The sequence below is a fragment of the Bufo gargarizans genome, chromosome 3 (genome assembly GCF_014858855.1).
Source record: "Bufo gargarizans isolate SCDJY-AF-19 chromosome 3, ASM1485885v1, whole genome shotgun sequence".
Classification (NCBI taxonomy): Eukaryota; Metazoa; Chordata; class Amphibia; order Anura; family Bufonidae; genus Bufo; species Bufo gargarizans.
This window is the reverse complement of record NC_058082.1, coordinates 449870445-449888107: the sequence shown is the minus strand read 5'-3', so window position 1 is coordinate 449888107 and position 17663 is coordinate 449870445. Positions and strand designations below refer to the sequence as shown.

Genomic DNA, 17663 nt, shown 5'->3' with positions numbered 1-17663 from the left:
ATAAATAATAAAAATGTATATATGTGCTGTCTATGGAGAACAAGAACAGTACACATCTGTGCTTCACTGACGTGTGAAAAAGGCATAAGAAAACCTAATCTGCCCTACTTGACAAGTAAAGCTGTCTCAATGAAGAGGGTGGTCCTATACTAGAACCTACCCCTATTGCACCCTAATTTGACCCTAATCTTACGCCTTTGTTCCTTCCCATCACTGGAAAACACAAGGAGAGTTCATTATAATGTTCTCCAATTTCTCTACACTGCAAGCTGTTTCTTCTACTTCTTGAGAACCCACTTACTTTGCACTGAAAGAGTGCCCAGGAAAAATGGTCTGGACACCAAAAGTGATAACTATGCCCCAGCAGGGATCAATTTTAGAAAACTGTAACTGCCTCTCAGCCTTTTTGCTGTGTATTGAGATGTAACTTGCTCTTTGCCTTTTACGGTATATTGTGCATTGTGGAATGCTGGGTTTGGGGAAAATGTCACCATGCATTTAATATCATACTAAACAATCAGACTTTATCATATTATGTAGATGGTTTTACCACCATGACAAGTTTATGGATGACTCCCTGAACCTATTCTTTATCTTCAATGATGAATCCTTAAACGCCAAAGCAAAGTGTGTAAAAAGGTTAGGGTTAAATTGGGGTGTAATAGAGGCAGGTTATGCCAGACTGAAGAGTAGGGAGTAGAAGATATGGGTGGCTGCTACAGTCTCTACTAAACAGTTTCCTGACTACTAGCCATATCGGGGATACTTTGGGTTTGACATTTTGTTTGATTGTAACTCAACCTTGAGCTTGTGATTTTTGTTTTCGTTTTTTTTTGGCTGAACAGTTTTTCATTTGGGTTCTGCAGCCCATGGACTAGTATATGTATTTTGCTTGCATGTTGTTGGCTTTATTGAGGGTTTACCATGTTGCAGATTTTACATGATTATGGCGTAAATTTAGGAGGTGAAAACTAAAAATGGGGACATGCTTGTTATCTTAGATTAGCCCAAGACTACAATGAGAAGTATTTGGAACAGTCATTGGAAAATAAAACTGCATTTTAACTGAATATATCTATTTTATAATATTCGTTTTCAGTTTTTTGTAAACTAAGAATGTCAAAAGTGTGTTTATCCATTCTTTAATATGATATCTTAATTTTTCAGGTTCAGGATTAATGATCATTTTCTGCACTGAAACAGCATGGGCATCTCGGTCTCGCTAGCTGTCTACATTGTCATCGAAGTACTGATTGCCCTCATTTCTGTGCTTGGAAATATACTGGTGATCTGGGCGGTAATTGTGAACCAAGCACTTCGAGACACCACTTTTTTCTTCATCGTGTCACTTGCTGTTGCTGATATTGCTGTAGGGGCGCTGGTCATCCCTTTAGCCATAATAATTAGTATTGGACTGGAGACTGAAATTTATAGCTGCCTGATGGTGGCTTGCATTATGCTAATCCTGACCCAGAGCTCCATACTTGCACTACTGGCCATTGCTGTGGACAGGTATCTTCGAGTAAAGATCCCAACAAGGTTAGTAATTGTAATTCTAATGTTAATTTGTGTTTTCTTATGGTCTTATAACTGAATGAATTTGGTAAAGGACCAAAAAAATACAACTTTTTGAGCTGTACCATACATGAGATAACTGTTGGCTGAAAGCTATCCTGATTTCTCCCACATATATATATAATGTGCATGCTCAGCTGTGTTGTGGATGGGATGGGAGAGAAAGTCGCTTCCAGACACATCTGCCACTCGCAGATCTCCCCAAGAACAAAAGGATTAGCAATGCTGAAATGTAATATGCCAGAAACCCTCTCTCCCTCAACATCTTCCATCAGGGTAAATCAGGTGGCCCTTATTTACAATAAATGAGCGGTCAACACCAGTAACTTAACTAGAACTGACTGCACCCCACAGCAAATGTTTGAATGCTCCCCCAACAACTTCTTTACAACCCCCCACTCCTGTGGCTAGTCAAGATCAACATTTCAGATGAGGCCCAGCAGCCATTCCATCCGTTTCCTATAATGTCATTGTATAATACTGTTGAGGAGGCCCTGACAACGAAATCTTTTAGTCCTCCTCTAGAGGGGGCCCCTTGTGAGTTTGGGCCCCAAAGAAGTGATTCCCTTATAGCTACGCCCCTGGTCAACACCTAATGCATATGACCCAATTAAATGTATTTGATTCTGTTCACACTGCACAGTTTGGTTTAGCCTATGCTACTTTTTGTATTTTATAATTTCCTAGTGAGGAGATGAGCAAAACCTTTTGCTTAATTTACCAACTTGTATAGTTGTCAGTCCATAGATAACAATGATAAAATTGGTATGATGGATGATTCTCTGAAATTTGCCAAGTATGACTCTCAAGCATGGCAGAATTGGTTCAACTAGTGCATCTTAATTGGACAGCAAACGGATATCGTATTGTCAATGGTTCAGATAGTGTTGTATCTAACAACATCTCAAATTCTAATATGAATATAAACTTTTCAATGTATAGAGGTCTTTGTGCCATTGTTTTAATGATTGTCCAAAATATAGTTTTTTTTTAATACTATGTGATATATTTAACATGCATGCACTCCTGAAACACTCCAGAAGACTAATATAGCACTCAAAGAGGTTTAAGGCACCCTAAAGGTTTTTCTGTTCGATATGTGGCAGGCAGTACTTTTGAGTGTTGTAGGTGGCACCATACTGGAGAACACAAAGTGGCCAACACTCCGTATGCAGACAGAAGCCGCAGCTACTCTACAGTATATCTGTGACTCTGCCTCAAGGGGTTATTCCAAATTTAACTGTATTTTCTATCCACAGGATAGAAGGTAAGTATTTGATCATGAGAACAGAGGTCCCATGCCCCCATATGAGTAAAGTGGCTGGTCTTGCATGTTTGTGGCTCCATTCATTCCCTATGAGACTGCCATAGCACAGGCTTGGCTATTTCCAAGAGTCCCAAGGCAAATTAAGGGCATGGGATCCCCATTCTTGTGAATTGGGGGGGGGGGGGGGGGGGTTCAGCAGTTGGGCCCTCAACAATGGAATACTTATTCTGTGGATAGGGGATACGTTTATTACTTGGTTTTACTTCTTTAATATAGTGGAGTCAATATGTCTGCCAGAAACTTCTTACGCGTTTCACAGATGTGAAAAATTACTTACCGGCATGTGTCCCCTATTGCCGTTGTTAAATATCTTGTGATGTGCCACAATACTTAAGTTTCTGAAATGCACCTGCTTGAAGTCAGTCATGCCCCACAAGAGCAGAGCCATTTTTTTAATGATCTGGATCCTTAATAAATGTTTTTTGTCAGAAAATATATGGCATGCTTGGAATAATAATTGAATACACTTTAATTAGCCTGCTTGGCTTTAATAATCTAATAACGTTGATGTGATATAGCTGGATTGACATCCGTTCTAGAACTGTCATCCAGCGCAAGGCCAGTAAACATGGAATGAAATGCTTAACTATCATTTAATGTAATTAAGAAGATGATTGTGTTAAAATTAGTTTTGTGCAAGAGTCCATAACTGAATAGCCATGAGTTATTGTCTAAGCAGCACATTTCTGTCAAGACATGAAGATCCCTAGGTCTGTCCTTGCTACTCAGAGGTTAATAAGAAGGTAAGTCCATTGCTAAGTATATCAGTGTGAGCTGTAGACGATATTCAGATAAAAGAACAGCCCTGAGGCTGAGGATGGCCTTTTCCTCTGATTCGCAGTTGGTGTCGCTCGGCATTTGTTCAAGGATTTGTGAATGTTTAATTTTCTCCTCCAATCTGTTTTAGTGAGACTAAAAATAAAAAGTAGGAGCCCATGTTGTATCCCTTGCTTCTGGACTACACCAAACTATATTCTAGGGACAGAATAATGTGTAAACCAGCATCAGGACACTAAAGTGATGTCCTTGGCCATGTTAATTATTCACACATCAGTAGTTTTCCTTGGGCAGTGGGTCGGTGGTGATACCATGGATGCATGCCTTATTTTGCCTATGATTACAGATCACACACATTACAGTGTATGGATCCATTTTTACGGACACCACACGGATGCCACCATGTTTGATCCATGATTTTCAAGGACCATTGGTATGAGATGCTGTGGAAATTAGCTTTCATCATACTAGTGTCCATGGAATATGGATGGGCAGAAAATGCACACATGGACCAAACACTGATTCTTCATTGACCTCTTCACAAATGAACCACTAACCATCTTGTCACCGATGTCATCAGTGACATGTAAAAGAGGCCTTACACTTTTTTTTTTTTTTATGAAGCATTTAAATATGATATGTGTGAAGGCTTTGGCCTGGATTTGTGGGAGGGGCTGAGGTCCGCCTCCAGCCTATTTAGGGCACCCCTCTACCTGACTCCTGCACCGTCCGAGGTCTGAACTTTGAGAGAGAGAGAGAGTTACTTGTGGAGTTAACTGAGAGGTTACTTACGAGTTGCTGTTTTCCTTCTGAGGTTCGTTGCTTGCGGGTCCAGGATTTGGAGCTTTCCGGTTCCATCCGTCCGACTTCACCTGGTTCCTTGCGGGCCCCGTTTTGCCCGTTAAACTGTGAGTCTTGTCATACGGTACAGCACAGGGCCTCACGGCTGCCCCTGTACCAGCTCGTTCATTTCACTTTTTCCTTGTCAAACCATGTCACAGTTTCACTCCTGTCACGGTTTTCATGTTGCTACGTGTTCTGATCATGCATGCACACGGTACCAACGCCGTTCCCCTCCTCACCATCATCCCACACTTTCCTTCCCCTCACACACATATACATAGGCATCATGCTGTCACTTGCCATGGACCATTCTGTTACTTTGTTGGGCAAGTTGTTCCCCTCGCCCAGCTCAGCGGCACGCCCGCCCTCTCACAGTCACCAGTTGCTCACCGCAACCCGACCGCTCCACGCTCCCTCTCCACACACCACACCAGTGCCACGGTCCCTCTCTTCCCCGCGTCTCCGTCCTCCTGCAGCGCTGCCAATGGCGTCCGCCGCGTCCCGACGCCCGGTTTGCGCATGCGCGGCGCGTGCACGGCCTCGGCGCATGCGCAGTGACCGGCGGCCGGCCGGGTGCCGCGCGCGCGCGCTGTGCGGGGGGGGAGGGGGAGCCGAGGGGTGCCGCACATACACCCCTGCACCACGCACCTCAAGATTCGGCTACCGCTCCCCTCCATCAGCCAGCACATACAGGAGGGGGGCGCCACATCCATGTTACCAATCCACCGCAATAAAAACCAACGCTTCACACAAAACCACCAGAACAACCCGCATTGGGAGATAAAAAAAATAAATAAAAATATTAAACCCGCCATATGGAAAACAGGGAAACCCGCCACATGGGAAAAAAAAACAAAAAACCCCGCCACATGGAAAACAGAAAAGCCCGCAAAAAAAAAAAAAAAAAAAAAAAAACCCCGCCATATGGGAAAACAAAAAACCCGCCCAAAAAAAAAAAAAAAACCCCGCCACATGGAAAAGAAAAAAAAAAAAAAAAAAACCCGCCATATGGGAAAACAAAGACCCGCCAAATAAAAAAAATAAATAAAGAAAATAAATAAAAATAAAAATAAAACCCGCCATATGGAAAAAAAAAAAAAACCGCCATGGGAAAAAATAAAAAAAAAGGAATGATCAAAACAAACTACCCCCGGTTCATTTCTACATTTCACACTACATCCACCATACCGGGTCACCATTGCAACTGATGGCGCAATCCCTCAGGTCATGCTAACATCCAGACCGCTGTCAAACTCTCGTCATAACACTTCTGTCTACCCCTCTTTTAGGCGGTCAAGCTCATTCTTATTTACGCTGCACGTATCCTGTGATTTTTCTTGCTACCAGGTACGTACACCTGCTCAATCGTCTATTTTTCCTACATTTCACTCCATCCCGTTAGGGTCAGCGTGCTGGCATTTAGGGGCGTCGGAATCCCACTAGAGTATTCCCCTCTTGGCTCCGCCATCAGTCAGTGGTCCGCGAGGCCAACACCCCGCCTCACACGCTCGAAGGCAGCCGCCCATCGCGCCACTCGTTAGTAAGCCGCCTCGCTGTTGCATAGAGAGGGCCTCACCTGTCACTCCCTTTCCCTAGTCCTGTCTTACAAGTCACCGAGAGGCCTCACACTCCTGCCACCACGTCAGTGGCCTCATCAACCCCTCGCGCCAACTCATAGATAGTGCCTCTCAAGCCGCTCGGCAATTAGCAGGGCCTCATCTGTCACCATCTTAGGCTTAATTATTTCGCCTACCGGCATAGCTAGCTTGCCAGCACGATCCTGTGTTTCCCCACACTAACAAACTATTCTGTTTTAGCATGTCTCTGGAAGGAAGTGAGAACTTTTCCCTTCCTGGCACTCCGGCCAGATCCATCACCTTAGCCCAGGGAGACGATCTTTCCAGCCCAGCATCCATCAGATCCTGGACAGTTCCGCGTATCACGACAGAATTGAGGAGACGGCAGATTCCCTTCCCCGCCACGGCAAGGAAAGCGGAGCTTTTCCGTCTACTGCGCACGTCAGCCAGTAACGCGGAGGCAGGGGAAGGACCCAGCCAGTCCAGCACGGGGGACATACACGCCATGCTGGCCTCTTTGATGACGTCCATGTCCAGGGTCAACGACAGGTTAGGGAAGCTGGAGTCGGTCACTACATCCCTCTCCTTGGCAGTGCCACCACCGGCGGCGCCACCGGCACCAGCCGGGTTGCCAGTGGCCGTGCCATCCATCAACCCAGATGACCAAGAAGTCAGCCCGGCGCACATGATACCGGAGCACTTGAAAAGGGACATTCTGGAAGGTAAGGATGTGAACCTGGCCTCCCTCCTAATTGCCTCTCAAGACATTGTCGAGAACAAAACGTATGCCTACGACGATGTCTCGGTTGTGGTCAAAGCTAGGGATGCCCGCCTCAATAGGAAACTGTCTATTCCAGAATTTGTGTTGGCTTTCGGCATCTACAGGGAGGTCATCTGCACGGTCTACCCCAACAGAAGGGAGGAGCTCGACCTCTACATGCACAAGCTGGTGGACCTGGGCAACAAATATGGAGGGTCGGCATTCTATGACTACCATAGATCTTTTTCGGCAAAAGTGGCGGGGGCTTTCTCCCAGTACGGAGTCCGCTCCAACTGGGCCAGAATCGACACCGTCATTTTTTGCCGACACTTCGCAGGCCTGAGGACGCCAGCTTGCGTGCACTGCTCCTCCACGGCCCACACCACCAATTTCTGTCCGAATGCGGCGGACAGACAAGCCCCCTCTCAAACGGCCGGCCCCTCCGGGGTCACGGAGAAATCAACCCGGGACAAGCTGGGGCGGCCAATCAAGTTTCTGGGCAAGTCCCAGATCTGCAACAATTTCAATATGGGATCCTGCAATTACAGCGGGTGTAAGTTGTTGCACATTTGTACCAATTGTTTCCGGGCACATGCTAAATCAATGTGTCCAAATAAAATGTTTTCCAAACAGTATCTATCGACCATAAATATGCCGGTTTTTACAGCATTCATGTCTCAGCACCCATCCAGACATCTCACGGATTTCCTTGTGTCGGGTCTGACCGAAGGCTTCCACACGGGCATCCTGCACATGCCGACAGGCACCCTGGAATGTCCAAATCTCCTATCCGCCCAAGGCAACCCCACCGCAATTGACGCCCTCATAGCCCTGGAAGTCGCAGAGGGCTTCGTGCTAGGACCATTCAAGACACCCCCATTCACCACATGGCGCACCAATCCCATTGGCATCGTCACCGGGAAGTCTTCCCAGAAACGGAGGCTAATCATCGATTTATCGGCACCACACGGTTCAGCCGACCCCAGTCTAAACTCCCTCATCCCATCGGAAGAATTCTCACTCCAATACACCACCATAGATCACGCAATCACCGCCATCAAGCAAGCAGGGGTCGGAGCATGGCTCAGCAAAACCGACATCGCCAATGCGTTCAAATTGCTACCAATCCACCCGTCACTGTGGCACCTTCATGGCATCAAGTGGTCCGGAAACTATTATTTTTTCTCCCGGTTGACCTTCGGATCCAAGAGTAGCCCGGCCATTTTTGACACATTCGCGGAGGCACTATGCTGGTTGCTCTTGAACGTAGCAAGATGCCCGATGGTCTTGCATTACCTTGATGACTTTCTACTCGTGGAGGAAAACATCTCCCCTCCCGCCAGCCTCAGGGCCACCATCAAGCTGTTCGGGGAACTTGGGGTACCCATCTCCTCCAAGAAAACAGAAGGGCCGGACACATTCATCACCTTCTTGGGCATTCAGTTGGATTCGGCCTCCATGCAAGCCAGTTTGCCACTCGGGAAGATCCAGGTTATTCTCAACCACATAGACAATTACCTTCAACTTGGCAACTGCAACCGCAAGGAGTTACAGTCCCTATTGGGGTCCCTGAACTTTGCCATGCGCATCATTCCCCAGGGTCGCTCGTTCATTTCACGGCTTCTGCACCTTTTCCCCCTTTTCCTTCACGACTCTCACAGGCTGCCCCTGGATGCCCACGCCACTGCAGATCTGGGTATGTGGAGGAGATTTCTGTCCGCCTGGAACGGCAGGAGCATGTTCCTCCCTCAGCTATCGGACTCTTCCCCATCTGTCTGGTCGGATGCGGCATCCACCACAGGCTTCGCGGCCATTTGTGGGAACGATTGGCTGTGGGGTAGCTGGCCTCCTGCGGTCCAGGGTTTGGAAGGATTCTCCACTACCTCGGCTCTGTTCGAGATCTACCCTATCGTGGCGGCCGCCGTGGCGTGGGGTCATTCATGGGCAAACAGGTCGGTCCGATGCTACTCAGACAACCAGGCAACCTGCCAGATCATTAACAAGGGTCGGTCCAAATCCCTCACAATCATGAGGTTCCTGCGCAAGCTTACTTGGTTGGCAGCTTGCAACAATTTCTTCATACACTGCTTCCACGTCCCGGGAAGGTGCAATACGGCAGCTGACAATCTGTCTCGTTTCCAATTTCAGGCGTTTCATCAGGCTCTCCCGTCAGCGTCACCCACGGCCTCCATCACCCCGTCATTTCACCAGCTCATTCTGGATTAGATGTCATCATGCGCCATAGCCAGTCATTATCCCACTCTGCACTATCAGACAACACACGCAGGTCATACAACAGAGCATTCGCACTGTTTAACAAATTCCTGTTGGAACACAGCATCACGCACCCATTTGTCATGACTTCCCTGCTAGGATTTGCTTCTTTTTGCCACCTCAAGCTCAAACTGTCATACAACACCATCAAGCTCTATCTCACCGGCATCCAACATCACATGCTAATCATACACCCCAACAACATCAGTTTCATGGCCTCACACCAGATCAAACCCATACTCAAGGGCATTCAGAGGACAGAACCCGCACGGCCGACACAGAGACTGCCCATTAACAGTCACATTTTCAAAGCACTATCCGACTTATTAGACTCCAGTCCTTTTGAAGCTGATACCAACTCCATCATCAAAACAGCGATGTACCTGGCCTTCTACGGATTCCTGAGGCCCGGGGAATTCACCACGACCTCGGCGACCCAAACTACACATTGTCTGCTAGCCTCCCACTTGACGAAACACGGGGATCATTATACCCTAACCTTACCTCACTCCAAAAGCAGTCAGCTCTCACCCGTGAACATTCCATACTACCCTACGCAGAACAGATGGTGCCCAGTCGGGGTTCTGGACGCATACAAACAGCATCACAAGTTCCTACCCTGTCAGCCACTACTTCAACTGCGTGGGTCTGTACTCACCACCACCACCTTCATGACCTATGTCAGGTCATCCCTCACTCAACTAGGCCTCAACGCATCCAACTACTCTGGGCACTCCTTTCGGATCGGGGCCGCGTCCACGGCCTCCAGTGCCAACATCCCGGCTCATGTCATTAAGAGATTGGGGCGCTGGAAGTCGTCCGCTTTCGCACGTTACATCCCCAATCCAACACGGGAGTTAAGGAATGCTTTCCAAAACATGTCGGGTTGAGTTTTCCTGTATATCGAATACAATAAACGGTTTATCTCATTTTTGCCCTCTTCTTTCTCAGGCCTACCTCATCCTCGGTTTCGGCACACCACAACCGACTACGCTTATTCCCTGATTTCCTAGGTTCTTCACTGTACTACCGTAAGTGCCTCACACAAGTGTGAAGGCTTTGGCCTGGATTTGTGGGAGGGGCTGAGGTCCGCCTCCAGCCTATTTAGGGCACCCCTCTACCTGACTCCTGCACCGTCCGAGGTCTGAACTTTGACCCTCCCACCACTCCACTCATTTAACAACTCATTTCTTCCACATCTCTTTCCTTGGGTGGGCCCTCTTCTTTCTCAGGCCTACCTCATCCTCGGTTTCGGCACACCACAACCGACTACGCTTATTCCCTGATTTCCTAGGTTCTTCACTGTACTACCGTAAGTGCCTCACACAAATATATATTTTTTTTTTTATGTATATTTTTCAAATAGTATAATATACTCCCATATAATATACTACCAACTGCATTCCAATCCCTTAAAATCATCATATAACACCACAGAATAGGTAGGGAAGGTCTAAACAATAAAAAGGTTAATGGTGACCTCCCTGTTAGGGAAGTTGTCAATTGTTATTTACCTGGTTGCCGAGAGCAGTAAAAAGGGTTATTTGTAACTCGCATCTCCAGGCACCAGCATTGTTCTGCTGTAATAGGAAGTTGAACAAGGTCAACTTGTGTCAAACTAATCTCAGCCTCCTCATCCTCCCCTGCACAGTACTTTCTGTAACCAAGCAAAGTGTTCTGTGAATGAATTGTGCCCGACAACTGAAGTTGACCGTGGAGTAGAATACTAACAAAGGTATATAAGAGTCTGGGTCCACATATGCCGAAATGGGATGGTCCACACTGCTACCAGTCTGTCCAAGAAGGAGAAGGGGCAACAGCATCTATCATCCGTTAGACTTCTTTATTGATCCAACACATAGGAAAATGCAACGTTTAATCCTTCACAATGGCTGGGTCTTACTCAACTTTGAGTAAGTATTTTCCATATATTGTTGGATCAATGAAGTCTGATGGATGCTTTTGCCTCTTCTTGCTTTTTCACGGGGTAGATTTCAGGTTGATTGAGGGTCCTGTTCTTGAAGATTGAGCTTAGGAAATGGCAAGTTACATATTTAATTTACATATTCATTATTAAAAGGGTTATATGAGACTGAAAAAATAGACTTCTTTTAGAATTTTGTAGCTAGGCTCCATTCACTTTTGGCACGGTTTCTGTGGGAAAAAACAGAGACCTGTTTTAATCTGTCCAATATCCAAGGATTTATTGTTATTCCTTTTCTGCCCTCCTCCACCTACAGCCACAATGTCTATTAATATTTCAGGTCAGAAAATTCAGAAGGGAAATACAGTAACTGTAAAACCTCTTGGGATCATATCTGACTGTAAACTATTTCAATATGCATTACTCCATTCTGTGCTGTTGTATTTGTGTAATGTGATCGTAGAGGGTCATGGGAAATGGCGACTGCATGTTGTCTGTGAGCAAAAATATCTTACAGTATTTGGTTGGCCAGTTCTAGAAGAGATTTACTAAGACTGGTATTTCATACACCAGTCTTAAAATGTTACAGAAATATTGACCAAAATTCTTAAGAGGCAAATTTCTCTAAATACATTTGATGACCTGCTGTGGGCAAATTTTTGTGGAACTGTAGTGGATAATATAGAAAGTGATCCAGCACCCTATAAAACTTGACCTTTTTATTTCTATCAATTTAAAAGAAGAAAACCACAGAATGCAGGACCCTCAGTAAAACCCTTCTCTGATGCGTTTCTGACCCATAAAGGCCCTCAATTGTAGACTATAATTATCATCTGTGGCTTCATCACCTATGATTAAAGGGTTATCCAATTTCAAGACCCCCCCCCCCCCCACACACACACACACACACACACGTGTCGGGCCCCTCACCGGTAATATACTTACCCCGCTCCCGACACTGCTGATGGTCCCCACACCACCGCTGCTGCCTCTCCCTGCACACGGATGAAAACATCCGGTGTCGGGGGGAGCAGCCAATGGCAGGCGGGGATGAGCCTCCCTAGCATAGTGGGTGACGCTAGGGAGGCTCGTCCCTGCCTGCTACTGGCTCCCCCCCCCCCCCCTCTGACACCGGATGTTTTCATCAGTGTGTAGGGAGAAGCAGCGGGGAAGGTGCGGCGACCGCGAGCAGTGCGGGGAGCGGGGTAAGCATATTACTGGTGAGAGGCCTGGCACATGGGGGGGGGGTTTCTTAAAATTGGATAACCCCTTTAATGGCCTTATGGGTCAGAAACACATCAGAGAAGTGTTTTACTGTGGTTCTTGTATTCTGGACATGTGATTTTCAGCTTTTAAATTGAATTAAATAAAGGTCAGGTTTTATGGATTGCTTTTTATACTGTGACTCCAATAAAATGGGCAATAATTCTGAGCACAAAAGTAAGGTAAGTCCACTAGACTGCAGTTTTTGAAATGTGGTGGATACCTTTTTAAAAGGGTTGTCCAAGAATTGCCTGAAATAAAGAACAGGCAAGTACCTACCTGACAGATCTCGCTCCAAGGCTCTGGTTCCCGGCTGGGCTCTATTTACCCAGCAGAATCAACCGCACATTGCCACTGCAACCAATCACTGGCCTCAGTGGTGCAGTCGCCTAGGCCAGTGATTGCCTGCAGCAATTCATATGCTGTTGGCATGATGTCACCCCTGCAGCTAGGTAAATAGACCCTGGCCAGGAGCACTGAAGTGGCTGCATGGGATCTGTCAAGTAAGTAATGCTTAGTTCTTTATTTCAGGTGTATCCCGGGGGTTGTCCGGTTTCCTTCTAAAGGTAGACAACCCCTTTTAACTTGAGGTTTTTTTCAGCATCAGAACATATGATGCAAACATTCTTCCAGTGTTTATATTTTTTTATTTAAATATATATCATTCAGTTGCTCTTTCGAGAAATTATATTATTTGGGTCAATTTACACATAAAAATTGACATTTTGTGCACTTGTGTTTTTAGTGCCATATTTTTGCACCTGCGGTTATTGGTGCCTTTTAAAGATGTTAGCTGGGAGTCTAGGGGAATATGACATACAGGACACACAAATATATTTTATTATTATTTTATGCAGCATGTGGAAGCCATTTTATTTTTTATTAAAAAAAAAATCTTTTTTAAGGGAAATAAAAAAACATCAGAGAAATTTAGTATCTGAAGTGGCCTTTTTAGCCTTCTTTTTTAATAGTACCTAGTTTACTTGATTTGTGAGTTTCACCTCTGAAAACCCTCGAGTTGCTGATAAAATTCAGAAGCTGCTACAAAGAATAACATTTTCATGGCAAGCATTACATTTTAATCGGATCCTGTTTTAAAGGGAATCTGTCATCTGTGACCTCCCTATCTAGCTGTTTGCATAGAAGCATAGCTGTGGGTCACATGATTAAAACACTGTTTTCTCTTATTGATCTGAGGCTCCCATCCCGCGTTATGATACTTTTTCTTAATATGCAAATTAGGCTTTAGTGCAATGAGGGTGTCACTATTGCTCTATTCCTTTCTATGGCCAGCCCCTCCATGGCTGCTTTGCCACTGCCTGACTCTGTCAATAAAAGCAGGGAGGGAGGAGCTGGTGACAGCTATCAGTAATTGACAGCCTTCCCTCTATGACTGTGTATACAGATAGACCTCATGCACACGGCCGGATGTGGACCCATTTACTTCAATGGGGCTGCAAAAGATGCGGACAGAACTCCATGTGCTGTCCGCATCCGTTGCTCCGTTCCGTCGTCCGCAAAAAAAATTTATAACCTGTCCTTTTCTTGTCCGCGCTTTGCAGACTGCAAAACACACACCGGTCGTGTGCATGTAGCCTTAGTCAATCAGCAGAATGAGCAGGAATTTACATAGCTGCTACTATGGGGCCTGTCGGGAAGGGGATCCTGCAGTGGATGAGAGGCCCCACTCCCTAATTTCCATTCAATACTGGTTTCACTCTAGTACAGAGTTCCTATTATCAGGGCAGAAACCTACAGAACCTGTGATGACATCATCACAGGTCCTGTTCCATTTAGTAAAGGAGCTGCACAGAGAATTGTATAGTTCCCAGCTTAGGAAGTTTAGCTGCCAGGACCAGTGATGACATCACAGGTCATTCACCATCTAGTAAAGGAATTGTACAGAGAATGGTGCAGGTCCCAGGTTAGAAAGGTGCATCTGCAATGACCATCATCACAGGTTCTTTAATCAACAACAGCATGGACAAGAAATGCAAGATAAGCACTCTATTGAGTCTAGAATGGATTGGTAAGAGGAGGTCCCCCCCCCCTTTCTCTTTATTAGCCCCGCCCCCATTTCTTTATTTTATTTTTCTCAGAAGTCGTGCCTCATGCTTCAATGACCTCTTGTACCTCAAACAGTAACAATAATGTATAACTGACCACATATCTGTATTTATTTTACCTCGTACTTCTCACATCAGTACACTGCTGTATATAAAATATATAGTAGATATAGTGTGTACAGATATATTGTATATCTGGCGGGGTATTGATATGTAAGGTACGAGGTATAATGGATGCAATGGGTACAGATATACAGTATATACAGCAGTGTACTCGTGTGAGGTACGAGTCATAATGCAGTGCATACACATATAGTATATACAACAGTGTACTATGTGTGAGGTATATTAGACGGAGTGTGTTCAGATACAAAGTATATATAGCATTGTACTGGTATGTGGTACGAGGTATAATTTATACCTTGTACCTCACATATCAGTACACTGCTGTATATACTATATATCTGTACACATTGCATCTATTATTCCTCTTACTATCAGATCGTCAGAAACATGACCTCTGACATCGCACTTCCTTTTAGCCATTCTATTTTACCTTGTACCAGAACGCTCTCACTCCGAATCCAGCCTCACTGCTCCTATCGTGCAAGTCCATCACTCCATTCACACAGGGGGGCTCTGGAACCCCATCCTCATGATCACTGGGTGTCTGACTTCTAGGATAGGTGATGAATGTAATTGATTGGAAACCCCCTATAACAAATATAAGGAAAAGGTCCGAAGGGAAAAATTCTGCCAAGCCCAGAAAGTTACTCTAAGTGCAGGCAAAAGGAAACTGTTCTATCCATCACCATAGGCTTTAATGAAGGTCATGGAAGATGGACAAACCTGTTTCTTCAAAGACCTAGAACTAGCTACCCGCCATTTCATAGATGTGTGCTGTCTCTGGTCTCCACATTTGAAATGTGTTTATTCACACATCAGTCATTTTTCCACTGACCGTGGTCCAGTGGAAACACTACAGAGATACTGTATGCACTACTTTGGACAGTGATGCAGAGCAAATGTGTCCATTGAAGTCTATGATCAGTGACAACCACTGAAACAACATGGATGGCATCTGTATTCTATCAGCAATTTTTATTGACCCTTTGGATGGAGATGCTCTGGAAATTACCTTTCACCCTAGCAGTGTATGTGGACTATGGGTGACAAACGGTGCAGGAAAAACAGACATGGCCAAAACGCAGGGGACTCTATTATTAGGAGGACAGACAGGGTCATCAGTTGCTGAGACTGTGAATGCCGAACAGTGAGTTGTCTTCTGGGTGCTCTGGTTCAGCATATTGCGGATCAGATTGACAGATTGCTGTTTGGGGCTGGGGAAGACCCAGCAGTCATGGTACACATTGGCACCAATGACAAATTAAGGGGAGATAGAAGGTCCTTAAATATGATTTTAGGGAACAAGGAGAGAAGCTCAAGTCCAGGACCTTCAACGTAGTGTATTCAGAAATACCACCAGTGCCATGAGCGTCACCAGAGAGACAAAGGGAGCTTAGGGAGTTGAATAAGTGGCTCATAAGCTGGTGCAGGAAGAAAGGGTTTGAGTTCATGGAGAACTGGGCCAACTTCTGTCGGTTACAGGCTCAACAGTAGGGATGGGCTGCACCTCAATGGGGAGGGTGCAACTGTACTGGGGGAAAAAAATGGTTAGATGGCTGGAGGAGCATTTAAGCTAGGATCTGGGGAGAGGGTGAAAGTCATAGTAATAAGGGGGTAGATAGTGTACATAGAGAGTGGGATATAGGAGGGGACAGTGGGGATTTAGTGGGGGCTGGGGTTAGTGAGAAAAGTAGGGAGAAGACTGGGCAGAACTACAGTATACACAGATGAAAAATAGAACTGCTGGTAACAAGAACCTGTTACATCCAAACATCAACCAAGGTAACCCAAAAATCCCAGAAATTCACTTTACAGGTAATAGTAATTTAAAATGTATTTTCACAAATGCCAGAAGTCTAGCTAGTAGTGTTTATCGAGCATGCTCGGCTGCTCACAATTAAGGCCAACGCTTTGCATGTGGAAGAGGTGGAACTGGGGGAAGACATTACACAGGGTGATAGCCAGACCACCCTCAGTTCGTCTTCTCAGTGCAAATTAGATGATGATTAAGAGGAGGAGGTTGCCTCCGCTACAGAGGGTAGTACCCATGGTAGTTTAATTCCATCTGTTCAGCGTGGATGGGCAGAAGAGGAGGAAGAGGATGAGGAGATTGAGTCATCCTACTGATGACGACAACAAAGGTTTGCCTGTTGGGACTCTGGCACACATGGCTGACTTTATGTTAGGCTGCCTTTCCTGTGACCCACGTATTTTACCCATTTTAGACAACACCGATTACTGGTTGTTCACCCTTCTCGACCCCCGCTACAAAGAGAACTTCTCATCTCTTATTCCTGTGGTGGAGAGGACTAGCAAAATGGTGCAATACCAGAAGGTCCTTGTGGAAAAATTGCTCCAAAAATTTCCAGCTGGCAACACTAGCAGCAGAGTACATAGTTCCTTGGGCAACCGAGGAGGGAAGACTGGGGGAACACACAGAAGTTCCAATAGAGGCAGGGCAACACTCCCTAAAGCCTGGGACAGTTTCATGACACCCAGCCAGCACCCTCACCCTGATTCACAGCCTAGTGTCACAAGGAGGGAAACATTTTGGAAGATGGTGAAGGAGTACGTAGCAGACCGTGTCTGCGTCCTCAATGATCCCTCTGTGCCTTATGACTACTGGGTGTCCAAACTGGACACGTGGCACGAACTAGCGCTCTACGCCTCGAAGGTGCTGGCCTGCCCTGCCGCCAGCTTTCTGTCAGAGCGGGCAATTAGTTCTGCTGGGGGCATAATAACTGATAAGCGCATCCTCCTGTCAACTGAAAAATGCTGACATTTTGACTCATATAAAAATGAACAAGGCCTGGATTGACCATGACTTCTCGACTCCACCAGAGGAAAGCTGATGAACATAAAGGCACTTTAAATGTGTTTTTATAATGTACTTAAAACACTGTATTCCCATGCACCCCTTCCACCACAAAAAGGGGTTATGGTTCAATCTTCCTTTTCTCGTCCTCCTCCTCCTCTTTCATCATATCAAAATGCTTATTAGTCTGCCCTCGCTCCTAATATTGTTAAGGGTCAGCTCACCTGCACGCGCTCGCATGTAATGTTTTTGAGGGTCAACTCACCAGCAGGCTCTCAACCATAATGTTTTACAGGGTCAGCTCACGAGCAGGCCCTCGCCAATCATTTTTTGAAT

At 45.7% G+C, this 17663-nt stretch overlaps 1 protein-coding gene across 1 annotated transcript in view; it reads left to right on the top strand.

Moving 5' to 3' along the window:
* Positions 1–17663, top strand: part of LOC122930291 (adenosine receptor A1-like) — a 103953-nt gene that overhangs the window by 11116 nt on the left and 75174 nt on the right. The window contains exon 2 of the mRNA XM_044283549.1: positions 1168–1539. Within this exon, the coding sequence (XP_044139484.1) occupies positions 1205–1539 (335 nt within the window). The 5' untranslated portion in view covers positions 1168–1204. The remainder of the gene's footprint in view (positions 1–1167; positions 1540–17663) is intronic.